General features: G+C 41.7%; 1 protein-coding gene across 2 annotated transcripts in view; it reads right to left on the bottom strand.

The window, feature by feature from the left end:
* LOC115150765 (synaptoporin-like) overlaps positions 1–16,102 on the bottom strand; it is a 32,967-nt gene extending 16,865 nt beyond the window's left edge. Inside the window, exons 1-3 of one of the 2 annotated variants that reach the window (XM_029694424.1) lie at positions 15,971–16,102; positions 15,713–15,778; positions 2,066–2,233 (exon numbers count right to left, since the gene is read on the bottom strand). In XM_029694424.1, coding sequence (XP_029550284.1) covers positions 2,066–2,233; positions 15,713–15,778; positions 15,971–15,988 — 252 coding nt within the window. In that variant the 5' untranslated portion in view covers positions 15,989–16,102. The remainder of the gene's footprint in view (positions 1–2,065; positions 2,234–15,712; positions 15,779–15,970) is intronic. The other variant, XM_029694425.1, reaches the window with a different exon arrangement.
* Positions 16,103–18,844: the final 2,742 nt, after the last annotated feature.

The raw sequence follows: 18,844 nt of genomic DNA, 5'->3' as shown, positions 1-18,844 counted from the left end.
GCTAATGTTAGCTTGTCAGATAACTTGCTAAATAGCGATTTCGTAAATTTACTTTATGACAAAAAAATATGCACAAACGTTTGTCTCTACATTAACTAATATATTCCTCTCAATTGTACATCTTTTGCTTGACTCGTTATGACGTTATAACTACTTACATTTGGTTCCACCGTAATGTTTTGTCAGCCATCTTCACTCAGGGACGGGTGGTTCGTGTCAAATTTGTCATTTTTACCACTCGATATGATTGGTCATATAAAAACCTTGGGACCCAAATGCATAATGAGTGCTCTCTCCCCCTTGTGGTGGTCTGGAGCAATGAAGCCATGACACTGGGTAACTCTAAGTCCTGGGGTGTAAGCTCATAACTTTTAAAGGAGGAACCACTGTACGACTACAAAATACTTTGATCCCAGAGACTTTCTGTCGACTGACTATCCAGCAGACGGACCCGTGATCGCAGAGAGGGACAACAAAGGCATAAACTCGTAAATATGTAAATCACAATTTATTTTCGAATGAGCGGTTGTTCATGTTCAAAGTATTAGCATTTCCATGAGTGTAGTTATTGACTGTAGGGACGTGGGTCCACTCTGAGTTTCTTGCTCTTGAGCTGGCCCCACCCCTTTCCTTTGTCTACCTAGCCGTCATATCGGCTTAGCCCACTAGGGACTTTCAGTGTATTATGTCAGTAACCAATGTATAACTACTGTGTGTGTGTTTATGTAATTCTGTGATTGATTAGTTAGTTAGTAAATAAATAATTAAGCCAATTTGTATATCGCTGATTCATAATTTCTGGGGTGCGCGCAGAGGGTTTGCGACATTCAGGAATGAGACTGATGAGGTAATAATAACATTAACAAGTGACTATAATCAATAAGATATGAAAATATCTGAAGAGTTAATTCGGGAAATAGAGACTCTTTAAACATTTTCCCATGGTGCCCCGACTTCCTAGTTAATTAAAGTTTACATAATTAGTTTAATCACGTGAGGAATAATTACACATAGAGAATTGATTTCATAATATAAGTCTTCATATTTAATGATAGTCACGCTACGACAGTGCATTGGCCTATACATGATAGTTACTGTTAGATGTCAATTAAACAGCTAACTATCAGTGATATTAGGCTATATTTAGAGTTAGCGATCTAGCTAAGGTGATTGACTAGTCCCAAATGAATTAGCCTATGTGATATTAGTCCCCAAAAAGATGTAGACAAATTAATCTCAATTGAACAAAAACATCTGAAAATTCTGGACCCCTATTTTGATACTAAAATAATAACAACAATTTCCTAGTTGTCAAACCCCAAATTCATGACAATCACTGGTTTAGATTGCACATAAAAATGTATGGAATCATGCTTTCGTGCTTGAACATGATGCTACAATAAACAATTAATTTCTTGAATAATACCATTTTAGTAGTCTAATACACTTCTTAATGAAACACTTTGAATGATTTTATAATATAATGAGGCTACAATTTATTTATTTATTTATTATGTGACCCCATTGCAATTGTAGTGACTATGCTCTTACACATACGTGAATTAAAGGATCTTTAGGCTATGCTCCCACACTAGACCCCAAATTGGAAATACAACAAATGTTTTAAACGTTTTAAAATATGTCTTTTAAAAAATATATGTTTTTAAACGTTTTAAGTAATCAAAAAGTAATCGGATTACGTTATTTTACGTTATTACTTTATTTTTCATGCAACTGTAATCAGTAACGGATTACATTTATCGAGTAACCTGCCCAACCATGCATGCACACACACACACACACACACACACACACACACACACACACACACACACACACACACACACACACAAACACACAGTTAGACACATTTCACATACACACATAAACACAACAAGAGAGAGAGTGAGAGAGACAGAGAGAGAGCAATTCTAAACTCACATTAGGGTAAAAAACCTCCGGGCCCACCCCCTTCCCCAGCTTTCTCCCCCCCTCCTTCCCTCCCTCCCCCTCTCTTTCCTGCAGCTGCCTCCATTCCCTATGATTTCAGTCATTTACCACTCACGTTTATAGTGGAGGCCTTTGAACAGGCGAGTGTGTCATTGTGAAGGGGAGTGTGTGCTAAGCCCCGCGCCTGTGTGTATATCAGTCTCTCCCAGCTGGGCTCCTGGGGGAGGGATAAGGCCTGGGAGAGAAGCCTGGATGTGGTCCTCGGATGGAGACTGGGAGAACGCTGGGAAAGAGGCTAGAATGAGGGCTGGGGAATGATTATGTTCTTTTGTCCTTCTAAATGAAATTCTATCCACACAGATTACCACAGTCAGTTACACATACAGTACACACAAGAAGATACATCCCTCACCCCCCATGAAAACATACATGAGATAAATATATGAGAAAGATGGCTGGGATGGGCTCATGGACTCAACGAGAATGGAGAACGAAAGCAAGAGTGAGAACGGAGGATGAGGTGAAATTCAATAGTGAGAAGAAGGGAACGCGTGAGGGGGTGCTCGAGGGAGAGGGATCGTTTAGTGTGTAGTACAGGTGGAGTGTATGATAAGGACACTGTATTCATTCAGTCAGTGTCACTGAGGAGCCTAAGCACAGCATTCATCAGCTACACTTAGGTTCCCTCAGGCACTATAGACGCTGCTATCCACCTGTTCTATTACAGTTTTTTACGATTGCTTACACACAAAAATGTAACTTTTCCCACAATTAGCAAAACCTTACACTCAAGGAGCAAAACACAAGGCTAGATTTGCACAACTGTAAGCACATTGTCAGCTTCACACTATTTGCAAAACAGTACACACAGTGATTTGCAAAACACTAAACACACTTGTATACATCAGACACAGAACCATATCATGATGTCACTTCCTTGCAATTCCAAAGCACTGACTGTCAAATTACCACACCTATGAGCCAATCTGTTAAACACAGCCATCAGGTGCACAAACACATGATTGCTAAATTGTAGACACACCAATCAGGTTTAAGCACTATAAAAATGCAGCAGGTAGGTTCACCTGCCTTCAACCAAAATGGAAGGAGTCAGAAGAAGAGTGAGGGTGAGAGGAGGAGTACACAGAGGAGGAGAAGGAGGTAGAGGAAGAGGCAGAGGCCGAGCCAGAGGTCGAGGAAGACCTGAAGCAGGAGGAGAACGTGCACAAAGAAGAGGACCAAACTTATCAAATGACAGTCGTGCAACACTAGTGGACCATGTTGTGAACCACGGATTGACGCTGAGGGAGGCTGGACTGAGAGTTCAGCCAAATCTTAGCAGATATACAGTGGCATCTGTCATAAGGACTTTTCGAAAACAGGTAAAAGATCTTTCTACAGTTACAGTAATCAGCCGCTTATTGTATGCACCATATCAGCACTTGTGATACCCCTTCTTTTGACATTGTACAGTAAGTTACATGTATTATTCTCTACATAGGATTGAGGGTCGGGAACGACAAGGAGGAAGGGGGCCCATATTCACGCAAGAACAAGAGAGAGAGATAATAAACATGGTTTTGGCTAGTAATGCTATCAGGCTCAGAGAACTACAAGCCAACATTATCGGTGACCATGCCATTTTCAATAATGTCCATCAGGTCTCTTAGTCAACACTGGCACGCATCCTGAAAAGACATCAGGTTCAAATGAAACAACTTTATCGAGTGCCTTTTGAGCGGAATTCAGAGAGGGTCAAACGGCTGCGGCATGAGTATGTGGAGGTTTGTATTGTTCACTTTAGCACTGTGATGTTGCATACTGCACACATTACTTTTTTACAGTGACTGTATACTAGACCTATCCTGAACTACACAATCTTGTCTTTCACTGTATTTCAGGGAGTTTTGCAGATGGATGCTGAAGAAATCCTGCATGAATTCATGTATATTGATGAGGCAGGGTTCAACCTCACAAAAGCAAGAAGGAGAGGCAGAAATATCATTGGCCACAGGGCTATAATCAATGTCCCAGGGCAACGTGGGGGTAACATCACCCTTTGCGCTGCCATTTCACAGCATGGGGTTCTCCTCCGTCATGCCAAAATGGGCCCTTACAACACACCTCACATTCTCGCATTTTTGGACTGATTGCACCACATCGTCACAGCAGGTAATGAAATGCACCAGATGCAATACACTGTTATCTGGGACAATGTGTCATTCCACCGCTCTGCTTTGGTCCAGAACTGGTTTCAACACCATCCACAGTTGACAGTACTATACCTTCCACCATACTCTCCGTTTCTAAACCCTATGGAAGAGTTTTTCTCTGCATGGCGGTGGAAGGTTTACGATCTCCAGCCCCAGGCTCAGGTACCCCTCATTCAGGCCATGGAGGACGCCTGTGACCAAGTCGACGCCGCAGCTGTGCAAGGATGGATTCGACATTCAAGACGGTTCTTCCCGCGTTGTCTTGCTAATGAGGATATTGCTTGTGATGTTGATGAAATTCTCTGGCCAGATCCAGCTAAGAGATAATGCGAAGAGCGAAGAGATAATGTATAGTATGTTTACTGTAGTATTTTCTGTATAATATTGTCAGTTTTTTTCAGATTATTTTTTATGTTTGTTGTTGTTGTTATTTACTGTAATTGTAACCTGTACTGGATACAGTATTTTACATTTGTCTGTTGTTTGCTGAGCTAACAGTGTTATGCACACTACTGTAGTAGCATGAAAACTGGGACATGTTTTGTTGTGATTCTCCATGTTGACTGATTTGGGTATATGGTGAGAAATAAATGATATTTTCCTCAGTCTGCAGCATTGGTCTTGTGTAGTGTTTGTATAGTTGCACTTTCTGTGTACTTAATTTACAGTACTCTAATCAGTGACAATTAGACTTGCTAAAAGTGTTTTAGGTTAGCAACAGCAGTGTGTAACTGGTTCAAAAAGATTGAAGTCATATGAAATGTGTTTCGTATGGTAGCAAAATATAGTTTTTATGAAGTGGTGTATAGTTTTGACAGTGTTCCATTTTACAAATGATCTGAAGTGTTGTGCTACTTTGGTGTAGGTAGGGTTGTGCTAATTGTGTGTAGTGTTTTGACAAACCGGGCCCTGTTTTCAAAATTGTGCTTAAACAATTTTAAAAAACTAAAGACATTTGGGCCCACTTTGGGAACAAAAAGTCTGAAATCTTCTCTCTTTACGACTGCAGAAATCTGGACCATGTCTGCAGCCCATTACATGTTTTGATCCACCATCAAAAAAACTTTGGGTCATATAGAGTCTATGAATGCCAGGAACCCAGCTATTATACCATCATTACCCACGGGGTTAGAAAAACTAACTATTTCAATAATGTCCTATTTTGTATATAGTCCTTTCTATCTAGTCTTGAAAGAGGACCATCTTAGATATGTTATATTGTACTTTTAAGGGGCTTAATGACATAACCCAACACACACTGTGATAACAGTCCTGATCAAGACATGATGGTAGAATCAAGTTCTCATGGCAGTTGATCTCCCTACATGGTGAATGGTTTGTGCCCTGTCTAACCTATGACCCTCTCTCTCCCCATCTCCCCTGCTAACACCCCCCCCCCATCTCCCTGTAAGCTTGACTGACCATAAGCAGGCAGAAAATCTCAATGTATTTTTATAACAGTGCTTCTTCATGCTCCTCTTCTCCCCTTGGGGTTTCCATGGCTACACAACAGTGCAGTTAGTCAGCCTCAGCCACCAAACAGTAATATGATTTGACTGTGTTTGTGTTTGTGTGTGTGTGTGTGTGTCTTGCCATTACACGCTTCAAGCTTTCCCCTATGTGTGTGTGTGTGTGTGTGTGTGTTAGTAAGCCTCCGCACCCAGCAGTGGTACAATCCGAACAAGTGTTTGTGTGTGTGGATGGTGGGACACCAGTTATTCTTTGTGTGTATTGGGACAATCAATGGGTCTGTGAGCGTATGTGACAGTGAATGTTTGTGCAAAAACCTATGAGTGAGTGTTAATTATACTATATGTAAGAGTTGACTCTTTTAGCAAAACACCACTTTACATCCATATTACTGTGCAAGTGAAATTCTTTCTGTTTTACTAAAGAGACGAGACACAAAAGTGTGTTCACCTTGATGAATCTGTTAATAATGATTTTTGCTCTTCACACAATGGTGTATGATGTTACAGAACTACGAACTTGTGAATAAGTTGGTACTCCGTCTCTGGAGAAAAAGCAACACCAGACCATTACACGCTTCAAGCTTTCCCCTGTAGAATTTCACTCACTGAGCGAGTAGCGTTGGGCTTGATTTCTGCCCCTGGCTCTGACATTGGGCCCTCCCAGCAAACAGGATGGGACAGGCTGTCCTTCTCCTGTCTGACTCACAGACAGAGCCGAGCCCAGGCCAGGCCCATAGTCTCAGGGAGGGACGTGAGCTCCTCTCTGACCTGATGGGTTAGGGTTAGCAGGGCTAGATTCCAACCTAAAGCTGCATCCACATGGGCCTTATGACATTGGATTGGAACTGAAGAGTTCATTGCTTTGCATTCTGTTGAGCTTGTAGGTTTGAACCCAGATAGAGTGGTTCTTGAAGCTTTGGAAATTGACATGATCTGACATTTGCTAACGTCCAGGGAGGTATGAGAGAGTGAGAGAGAGAGAGACAGACAGACAGAGAGAGAGACAGAGAAGGGGAGACAGAGAGAGACAGAGAGAGACAGAGAGACAGAAAGACAAACAGAGACAGAGAGAGATAGAGAAAGAGACAGAGAGACAGAAAGACAAACAGAGACAGAGAGAGATAGAGAAAGAGACAGAGAGACAGAAAGACAAACAGAGACAGAGAGAGATAGAGAAAGAGACAGAGAGACAGAAAGACAAACAGAGACAGAGAGAGATAGAGAAAGAGACAGAGAGACAGAAAGACAAACAGAGACAGAGAGAGATAGAGAAAGAGACAGAGAGACACAGAGAGGAGATTAATACTCCCTTGAGGAGGTGCATATTTTTTCTCCCATAACAATAATTATCTGAAATGGAAATTCCTCTTATTCAGCACCATTTGTGAAATAAAATAGAGAAATCCCAACTTGTGTAAGGTTCTGTTTTCTTGAGCATTACCTATACACTGTCCTATGAAAACAATACAATTGTGTCTAGTTGAGACACCTGAGAAAGTTGTATCAAGTATTTCACAGTCACACTAAAATCACTGATGCTATACTGATATCTGATACAAATCCATATTTGTTAGTCAGCTGTCAGTATTCTGAAAGAAACCTATCATCTGAAACAAGAGCGCTACGCTGCAGGCAAGACAGTGACTGTACATTAATACAACTAGTTCAGTATTAGGATGCCCACACATGCACGCACACACACACACACACACACACACACACACACACACACACACACACACACACACACACACACACACACACACACACACACACACACACACACACAGAGGAGTTGAGGCACATATCAAAGGACAGTTTCTGCATGACTTGGGAGGGAGGAATTTACAGCTGTTTGGAGAATTGTGTGCCAGATACTGACAATAAAACAATTATTTAAAAAAGTAACCTTTATTTAACTAGGCAAGTCAGTGAAGAACAAATTCTTAATTACAATGACAGCCTACCCCAGCCAAACCCAGAGAACGCTGGGCCAATTGTGTGCCGCCCTATGGGACTCCCAATCACGGCTGGATGTGATGCAGCCTGGATTCAAACCAGGTACTGCAGTGACACCTCTTGCTCCGAGATGCAGTGTCTTAGACCACCGCACCACTCGGGCGCATGTGCCAGAGAGCCACAGCTGCAGCTTCAGAAATGTATGGGAGATGACCCATACATCCATGTCTACTGGAAAGGTTATGGACCACATATAACTCTCTGGAAAAACCATCCACAAATAGATCATACAGACATAAAGATTGGTGCCGTTGTGTGCGAGACAACACAATTGCGTTTTTAAAATGTCATTGGTAATGTAAATGTCAGCACGGACCTAAACCCATCAGATTAAATGTAAGTGGCTCATCAACAAACTGAACTGACAACCATGACTCTTCATTAATTTCAAAAGAAGTCAGAACAGGTTTCCTCTACTACACTGTACATGCTTAGAAAAAAGTAGAACCCTTTTGGGTTCCATGTAGAACCCTTTCCACAGAGGGTTCTACAAGGAACCCAAAGGGGTTCTACCTGGAACCAAAAAAGGATCCTCTATGAGGACACCCGAAGAACCCTTTTGGAACCCCTTTCTTGAAGAGCGTAGACTCCTGAGAAGCCTCCATGTCAACTCTATATAGACTTAATCTCTGAGCCATTTACCTTTTGTGTTTCATTTCCCTCCAGAAAAGCAGATCAGAATAAAGGCCCTCTGTCTCTCAGTAAACTAGTTTGATTAGGGGGAAGACAGAGACATCTACATCCATCCTGCCTCCTGGAGCCCGTACAGAGCAAGGAATAGGGCAGGGACTGGGAAACTGACTGACCGACTGAAGGCCTAATCACGGCAAAAAAAGGATAATCTGGGGCAAACATACACACATTTAGCTTTCAGAGGCATAATAATGGACTTTAGACATATTCAACTTCTTCCTATGTTGATGAGCCTTGGATACATACAACTCTCTGATGATAATCTCTGCAACGGCTGCACTCTTGGTTCAGTTGGGACCTATGTACACATTAAATACCGTTTTCACAGCTTGATAGACATAAATGTACCTATGTCGCCTGGTCTATTTCTACTAGGAAATAATTGTGACATTGTATTGGATTTGATTATATTGAAATTGTTCATATGTGCCCTAACCGCTGCCAGAAAGACAATTAAAAAAAACATTGGTTTGATCCAAATACTTCTGTAGCCCTTTCCTGCAGTCAAATGACCTAGTGGCCTCATGTTATGAATATTTTTCATAATTTCATACTCTTCCTGGGGTCCATCAAAACTAAAGAAGTTATACATTTTAAAAACATTACAATACATTCATAACAGATTTCACAATATATTAAGTGTGTGCCTTCAGGCCTCTACTCTACTACCAGATATCTACAACACAATATCTATGTGTAAATGTGTGTATAGTGTGTATGTGTCTATGTTTGTGTTTCTTCACAGTCCCCGCTGTTCCATAAGGTGTATTTTTATATATTTTTTAAATAAAATTTTACTGCTGGCATGAGTTACTTTATGTGTAATAGAGTTCCACGAAGTCATGGCTCTATGTAGTACTGTGCGCCTCCCATAGTCTGTTCTGGATTTGGGGACTGTGAAGAGACCTCTGGTGGCATGTCTTGTGGGGTATGCATGGGTGTCCGAGCTGTGTGCCAGTAGTTCAAACAGACAGTTCGATGCATTCAACATGTCAATACCTCTCACAAATACAAGTAGTGATGAAGTCAATCTCTCCCCCACTTTGAGCCAGGAGAGATTGACATGCATATTATTAATGATAGCTCTCTGTGTACATCCTAGGGCCAGCCGTACTGCCCTGTTCTGAGCCAATTGCAATTTTCCTATGTCCCTCTTTGTGGCACCTGACCACACGACTGATCAGTAGCGCCAGGTGTGACAAAACTAGGGCCTGTAGGACCTGCCTTGTTGATAGCACTGTTAAGAATGCAGAGCAGAGCTTTATTATCCAAGATGGCATCCAATCTGTCTGTCAGTTTGTATGTCTGATTCTTGAGATCACAGTTTTAAGTGTTTTTATGTTTGAATGACCCTGATACTGTCTACAGAAGCAAACACTTTTGATGTGAAGGTGGATGCTGTATAATACAACTGTTGATGGGAGACTCTGTTACAGAGGAGTGTAAATACTTTTTTAAGGCTGGATCATGTTGTTGTATTGTTATATTTTTTAATTCTGTAATGTATTGATTGTCGCTGCCTTCTTGGCCAGGTCTCGCTTGAAAAAGCGACTCAAGGTCTCAATGGGCTTTTCCTGGTTAAATAAAGGTACGAAATTATATACAGACTTCTCCCCATTCTAGCTACTGTTCCATCAATATGTTTTGACCATGACAGTTTACAATCCAAGGTTACTCCAAGCAGTTTAGTCTTCTCAACTTGCTAAATTTCCACATTATTCATTACAAGATTTAGTTGGGGTTTGGGGTTTAGTGAATGATTTGTCCCAAATACAATGCGTTAAGTTTCTTTTAATATTTAGGACCAACTTATTCCTTGCCACCCATTCTGAAACTAACTGCAGCTCTTTGTTAAGTGTTGCTGACATTTCAGTCTCTGTGGTAGCCGACGTGTATAGTGTTGTCATCCACATACATAGACACTCAAAGCCAGTGGCATGTCATCAGTAAAGATTGAAAAAAGTAAGGGGCCTAGACAGCTGCCCTGGGGAATTCCTGATTATACCTAATTTTGCTTTCCAAAAGTTTACTAAGGGTTGGTAACAGGCTGATTGGTCGGCTATTTGAGCCAGATAAGGGGGCATTACTATTCTTAGGTAGGGGAATAGTAGGCTTAAATTGAAAATATGGCAAATAGGAGTGCCAATATCGTCCGCTATTATCCTCAGTAATTTTCCATCCAAGTTGTCAGACCCCGGTGGCTTGTCATTGTTGATAGACAACAATAATTGTTTCACCTCTTCCACACTTACTTTACGGAATTCAAAATTACAATTCTTGTCTTTCATATTTTGGTCAGAAATACTTGGATATGTAGTGTCAGAGTTTGTTGCTGGCATGTCATGCCTAAGTTTGCTAATCTTGCCAAAGAAATAAATCATTAAAGTAGTTGGCAATATCAGTAGGTTTTGTGATGAATGAGCCATCTGAATCAATGAATGATGGAGCAGAGTTTGCCTTAATTGCCCAACAATTCAAATTTTTATGTAATTTATCTTTGTTTCATAGTGTAGTTTCTTCTTCTTTTTATTCAGTTTAGTCACATTATTTATCAATTTGCAGTACTTTTGCCAATCAGTTGTATAGCCAGACCTATTTACCATCTCATCCCTCTCAACAATAAAATGTTTCAATTCGTCATCAATCCACAGGGATTTAACAACTTTTACAGTCATTTTCTTTATGGGTGCATGCTTATTAGTAACTGGGATAATCAATTTCATAAATGTGTCAAGTGCAGAGTCTGGTTGCTCGTAATGTTTTTTCTCCCCAATTCCGTGATATCCAATTGGTAGTTAGAGTCTTGTCCCATCGCTGCAACTCCCCTACGGACTCGGGAAAGGCACAGGTCAAGAGCCATGCATCCTCCAAAACGCGACCCTGCCAAGCCGCACTGCTTCTTGACACACTTCTTAACCCGGAAGCCAGCCGCACCAATGTGTCAGAGGAAACACCGTCCAGCTGGCTTGCAGACGCCCGGCCCATCACAAGGGGTCGCTAGAGCGCAATGGGACAAGGAAATCTCGGCCGGCCAAACCCGACCCTGGGCCAATTGTGCGCCGCCTCATGCGTCTCCAGGTCACGGCCAACTGTGACACAGCCTGGGATCAAACCCGGGTCTGTATGGTTGCTCGTCATTACACACTGACCAACAACTAATCTTCACATCAACAACATAGGAATCACAACAAACCTTCTTGTATGACCTCTTATACACAATATTAGTCCCAGCCCTTGTAACTTTGGATTTCCTAGATATGGCTACTATATTGTGATCACTACATCCGATGGATTTGGATACAGCTTTCAAACAAATTTCGTCAGCATTAATAAAGATATGATCAATACATCTTGATGATTTCATTCCTGTACTGTTTGTAACTACCCTGGTAGGTTGATTGACAACCTGAACCAGGTTGCAGGTACTAGATACAGTTTGAAGCGTTCTCTTGAGTGTGCAGCCTGATGAACGCCAGTCAATATTTAAATCACTCAGAAAGTATAATTAATTAACTTTTTTTTTAAACAGATGGAATTCCCAGTGTTTCTATGTTAAACAGTTTGTTATAATATTTCAGTGTTCTGTGATGTATATAAAATGTAATATTGGGATGCAAACTTAAAGTTTAATACATTTCAACTCTATATCTGACATATAGACAATAACCATGTGTGTTAGGAGTATACTTTTGTTTCAGAGTAGATTTGTTTAAGACTTTCAAGAAACACTGTGTGACCCTGATTTAGCCCACTGCAGTAAAAGTTAAACATTTTCTAGGACAGCTAAAATTTTCAATGGCGCAGCTACAAAAACAAAGACCTTTGTTAGATAGCCCTCTTGTAATATTATTTCTCAATTGTTGTATCTTGAGCTGCTGTACCAAACCCCCTTTCTTGTTCATGTTTTGTTGCTGTGCAGATCATGTGACTGCTATCGCTTTTTTGATTGACATTGATAAAAACAACAAATACATTTTTTTTATAAATAAAAAAAAACTTCAATACATTTGGGTCTATGACTTGAGTAATGATTTGTAGCCTATCATGCATTTGTAAGCACTGTTTGCCAAAGACAAATAACATACTCCTCATGATGAAATGATGTGCAGAATGACAAAGACAACTGCCATCAGAGCTTCTAATAAGAATCTGCAATAGTAAAGGTACTGAAGATGACCGAGATGTAAGTAAACCCAGGTTATCTCTGTTTTGTCCGACCCGGGTCACTCCTACTAACAAAGCTGAATCAATTAAATCACTCTTGAGAATCACAGTGTGCAGTGGGTTGATTGTCTGTGCGTCACTATGCTCGTGGTTGGGAAAGATACTGATTCCTCCTCTACCCCTCTGCATTTTCAACACACTCGTAGAGAGAAACGATCATCTCCATGACACTGGGACACCACTGCATGCTCAGAGCTCTGTCACTCTGTGTCACAGCCCTTGCTCCTGTGTGTGTGAAAAAATGTTTCCAGCAGCAGCAGTCACAGACTCGTTTAGCAATTATTACAAGCGGGGAAAGCAGCACAATCTGCTTATTTCTTATTTGTTTACATCCCTGATAGTTAGAATTTCTCATTTGCCAAGATAATCCATCATGTAATAAAGCCCTTTTGTGGGGGAAAACCTCCCAGTGGGTGGGCCTATATCGTCCCAGGACTACCCATGGCTACGCCCCTGTCCAGTCATGTGAAATCCATAGATTAGGTCCTAATGAATGTATTTCAATTGACTGATATCCTTATATGAACTGTAACTCAGTAAAATCAATGAAATTGTTGCATGCTGTTTATATGTTTATATTTTTGTTCAGTATATATCCAACTCAACTTCAACATCTTTTTCAAACTTTTTAACCCGCGACCCCCAAAAAAGAGTGGTACAAAACTTGCGACCTCCGGCTCGCACCCACATGCACATGTGCACACGCAAACATTTACAAACAATCACTGCGCAATAGTAGCCTGTCATTACAGCCATAAACAGTGATGCATTTTCAAAACGTAAGTTAGGCTACTGAGATAAACTGTGTTTAACACCTGCATTTGGAGTGTAAAGTCATTCATGTTAGCAGTCAATATCAACTAGGGATATATCATGTCACTTCTCTGGAGTCCAGAGCAAGCAAAATCCTTCTGCCTACTTGTAGTGGAGTCTGCAGGATCGGTTGGAAAGCATGTTCTGTCTGCATCACTTTGGAGGGCAGCCTACCTGCAGAGTGCTCGTTCCCAGCCGGGTATACCTGTTCTTCCTCACAAATATCTTAATACATTTGCCAGAATATGTTAAATCTTCATCCCATAATATGCAATGTTACAGCTGCCTATCTTTAGACATGTAGCCAGTATCCACCCGTCCTAGGCCTATCTGAAATATGAAAATGATCAATCAAATCGCCAGTTAGCCTATTGTTCTGGCAACGATGAGTCAGTAGATTGCTAAACTGTATTTTATATGGATGATAAACATAGGCCTACTCTGTTTTTGTCAGGCAAAACTGGAGGAAATGAAACAAGTTCTTTCTGGTCTCTAATCTGGATATGCGTTCCAGCCTTTTCTGAAAATGTTGATGACTGGTCATTGGTCAGCAATCAAGACGCGCAACATTTTGGTTCTGAAGCATAGACGAGAATTTAACGATGACTTGCGGGCAGTGGGTTCAGAACAATAATGACAACAAAAAAACATTTTGGGGGAAGTCCAATTTGTAAGTCGCTCTGGATAAGAGCGTCTGCTAAATGACTTAAATGTAAATGTAAGTTATACTACCACTGAAAAGGGCAATTTGGAGATTGGAAGGGCAAAGGGGCATGTGTTGTGCACAGGTAAAGCCATAACTGTGCATGTGCCTGCTCGCACACACACAAACACTGGCTCAGACCCCCCTTTGCCTCCAGAACAGCCTGAATTCTTTGGGGTACTCTACAAGGTGTCGTAAACGTTCTATAGGGATGTTGGTCCATGATTACGCAATGGCATCACGCAGTTGCTGCAGATTGGACGGTGGTACATTCATACTGCCAACAGCCCGTTCCATCTCATCTCAAAGATCCTCTATTGGGTTTGGTCAGCAACAATGTTCAGATACACTGTGGCTTTCAATTGTTGTACAATTGGTATCAAGGGACCTAACGTGTGCCAGGTAAACATTGCCCACACCATTACACCATCACCACCAACCTGTACCGTTGACACCAGGCAGGATGGGGCCATGGACTCATGCTGCTTACGCCAAATCCTGACTCTGCCATCAGCATGACGCAACAGGAACTGGGATTTGTTACCAGGTGATGTTTTTGCACTCCTCAATTGTCCAGTGTTGGTGATCACGTGCCCACTGGAGCCACTTCTTCTTGTTATTAGCTGATAGCAGTGGAACCCGGTGTGGTCTTCTGCTGCAATAGCCCATCTGAGACACGGACCGACTGACGAGTTGCATTCCGAGATGTCTGCACACCACTGTTGTACTGCACCGTTATTTGTCTGTTTGTGGCCCGCCTGTTAGCTTGCATGATTCTTTCTCCTTCGACCTCTCTCATCAACAAGATTTTTTTTTTGCCCACAGGACTGCCACCGACTTAATGTTTGTTTGTCAAACCACACTTGGTAAACCATAGACACTGTTGTGCATGAAAAGCCCAGGAGGGTGGCTGTTTCTGAGATACTGGATCTGGCGCTACTGGCACCATCGATCATACCACACTCAAAGCCACTAGTTTTTCCCATTCTAACATTCAATCATACAATAACTGAATGACTCAATGCCTGTCTGCCTGATTTATATAACAAGCCAGGGCCACAAGATTCACTGTCTGTAGGATGATCCATTTTCTGTCCTGCTACACTGCGATCTGTTTCAGGCAAAACGTTCGTTTTTAGGTGTTGGTGATTGCCATGTTCTCCAGCCTCCCTGTGAAGACCTAATAGAGCAGCGATTCCTGAAATGAACGTGAACCAGTTGGTTACGGTAAAGCAGTTTGTTCACGCGCTGATGGATCAAGCGCTGGAATGGTTACTCGTCCGAGAAATAGTAACATCATGGTAGGCGACACAGAACGCAATTACGAGAATTAAAAGTTTCACCTGAGAGTAATGGAAATGAATGTAAACAAAACCTACAATATAGCCTGCTATAACGCTGATTTACTCGCAAAAACACAACGAGACCCCTTGGGTAAACATGAAAGGCGCAGTTATATTTCAGTGCGCAAATGTAGCCTAAATATGACTGCTATGTTATATCTCGCCAGGCACTAACGTTAATACATATGATGAATACATTGACTGGCAACTGTAAACGTGTTTTCTATCATTTAGTTATTTCATGCAAAACAAATATGTGTTTCTGCAAACACTCAAACTTACCCATTCCAAAACGCGGATAAATCCAAGAGGTAATTTAAGCACTTGAAATGTCCCAACAGACACGAGCTAATGGAATGACAACAATAATAACAGAAAAAATAATAACGATTTTTCATTAATAAATCCACAAAATGTGTAATGTTTGCATAGCCTATTTGACATGTAAGTTAGCCTACATTGTTAAAAAATGGAATAATGGCTGTTTAATGCATATTATTTTGAAACCAGACAAAACAAATGTACAATCAACAAACATACCTCATTAGTTGATAACATTTTCAAAATACTTATCTCCTTGTTCAGTAAGATGTAAACAATTGTACAGAGTTACCCAAACCGCTTGATGTCTATGCCTCGCGCGTGTACGACTCTCGGCTCTTATTGCTACTACACGGAAAACACCGAGCCTTCGTCAGCTTGTTGAAAAATGAAACACCATAGAGACAGACGGGGATTGGCTTCACGGAAATGAACGACGGCTTCAAGATTTTACGATTGGATAAGATTTGTTTGTTATCGATTTAAGCTACGACGTGTTTATTGTTTGAACTGCCTCTCCTCCCCACGTCGGAGATGGATGAGAGGATGTGATTGTAACGGAGTGGCTGAATGTTGTCTCGAGGCACCACGAATTAGTCTGGGCGTATAAGTAGAAAAATATATCTTAATGCATATATAAAAATGCATCATTTTGTAGGTTACATGCCTGCGTGCATGCAGTGCATGCACTGAGAAATCCTATGAAATGCCTTTGACCTGTGGGTATTTTCTTGTGACTCCACCATCTGTAGCCCATTCAGGATGAACCCGTCATCTGTCCCTCTGTAATGGTTGTGCTTTGTGCAGAATAATAACCCCCAAATCAATCGCCTATGGCTCCAAAAGCATCAAAAGTGACCTCTTTTATAAGACCATTTCTCTGAATCCTGGAAATATGGGCTATATTCAGATGTAACTTCTATTACTTGTAGGCTACACGAATTATGTGGATTATTATAGAATTTGAGCGAATATGCCTAAATTGCTCAGAACAAAACATTCAGAGAACATTGCAGATATAAATTGACTAAATGTATAAATGGACTGTATTCCAATTCTACGTGAATGGTTCTTAGAGTTATGTCGTTCTGAAGGATCCCCTGTGTGATTCCCAGACCAAGTCAACATGGCTGCTGGCTAAACACAATCCAAGGGCAAATAGGTATGTAACTCACTGAAGACATACTGTTATGTAATGTGAAACAGGGACTGTTTTCAAGACTGAGTTGTACTCCTGTGTAGTCAGTGTACAGTCAGATTGAAAAGCCCTGAAGAATTATCCTTTGCCTGACAATTTTTGGTGTTGTTGGTAAGGGCATCTTTGTGTGAATATTATGATGAAAACATGAACCAGATTTTCCTTGTATTTTTCTGTTGATATAATGTTCCCTTGCTGTGTGATAGCCATTCCTAGCCACCCCACTGGAGGTGGAGCAATTTGTCATCTAATTAGCCTGCCGAGGCAGATAGAAGAGAGCTGGACTGTAAACTAACTGTAGGCAAGATTATGGTGAGCAAGCGAGGCTTCCTGTGTCTGCTATAGAGATAGCCATTCCAGTAGAGATAAGTTAAAACCAGGCTGACAGTGTGGCTAATTTGACAAAATCTCTTCTCTCACTCCACCCCTCCTTCTCCCGTTTTACTCTCTTGCTCACAAACATCCCTCTCTTCTCCTTTCCCTTTTCTCCCCCTCTCTCCGTCTGCCTGAATTGCTTTGTCCTAGCGATTAGAAAACTGTTAGATCCGATTGGCCTAATATTCTCATCACAGTAAATCAAAAAGAAGTGAGCAGGAAGACTAGAAGATCTCATGCATAGTTGATCCATTTAGTAGGATGTGATTTTTTTCATAAGCTGACTGTTTCTGAAAGGGCTGCCTGCCATGAGGTTGCCTGTAGAGTTTGTTGAGCCAACAAACTCTACAGGCTTGCCAGGATCAATAAAACAATGGTCAATACAATGATTGTTGGTGCGATGATGTTGACTGATAATGATTTAAATAATCACTTATCTACGGAGTACAGGTGCCATCTCAACATACACTATATACAGTATATACAAAAGTATGTGGACACCCATTCATGTTAGTGGATTCGGCTATTTCAGCCACACCCGTTGCTGACAGGTCTATAAAATCGAGCACACAGCCATGCAATCTCCATAGACAGATACTGCCAGTAGAATGGCCTTACTGAAGAGCTCAGTGACTTTCAACATGGCACCGTCATAGGATGCCACCTTTCCAACAAGTCAGCTCGGTGAATTTCTGCCCTGCTAGAGCTGCCCCGGTCAACTGTAAGTGCTGTTATTGTGAAGTAAATCATCTAGGAGCAACAACGGCTCAGCCGCAAAGTGGTAGGCCACACAAGCTCACAGAACAGGGCTGCCGAGTGCCGAAACGCATAAAAATAATTTGTCCTCGTTTGCAACATTCACTACCGAGTTCTAAACTCTCTCTGGAAGCAACGTCAGTACAAGAACTGTTCGTCGGGAGCTTCATGAAATGGGTTTCCATGGCCCAGCAGCCGCGCACAAGCCTGAGGTCACCAAGATCACTTTTTCAACCTCCTGAGGGTGAAGAGGCACAGTCCTTAGTGATTTGGACCCCGAGGAACTTGAAGCTCTCGGCCCGCTCCAATGGACCTGTCGATGTGAATGTTTCCTGTAGTCCACGATCAGCTCCTTGGTTTAACTGACATTGAATGAGAAGTTGTTGTCCCGGCACCACACTGCCAGGTCACTGACCCCCTTGCTGTAGGCTGTCTCATCGTCACCGGTGATCAGGCCTCCCACCGGTGTTGCCAGCAAACTAGATGATGATGTTGGAGTGGTGCATGACCAAGCAGTCATGGGTGAACAGGAAGTATAGGAGGGGACAAAGCACATTCCCCTGTTGCGCCCCGTGTTGAGAGTCAGCATGACAGAGGTGATGTTGCCTACCCTCACTACCAGTGTCGGCCCATCAGGAAGTCCAGGATCCAATTGCAGAGGGATCCAGTCCCAGGGTCCTAAGCTTGGTGACGAGCTTGGAGGGGGCAATGGTGTTGAACGCTGAGCTGTAGTCAATGAACAGCTTTCTCACATATCTATTCAT

Source organism: Salmo trutta, chromosome 16 (genome assembly GCF_901001165.1).
Source record: "Salmo trutta chromosome 16, fSalTru1.1, whole genome shotgun sequence".
NCBI lineage: Eukaryota > Metazoa > Chordata > Actinopteri > Salmoniformes > Salmonidae > Salmo > Salmo trutta.
Note: the sequence above shows the minus strand (reverse complement) of the source record. Positions and strands in the feature narration are given on the sequence as shown.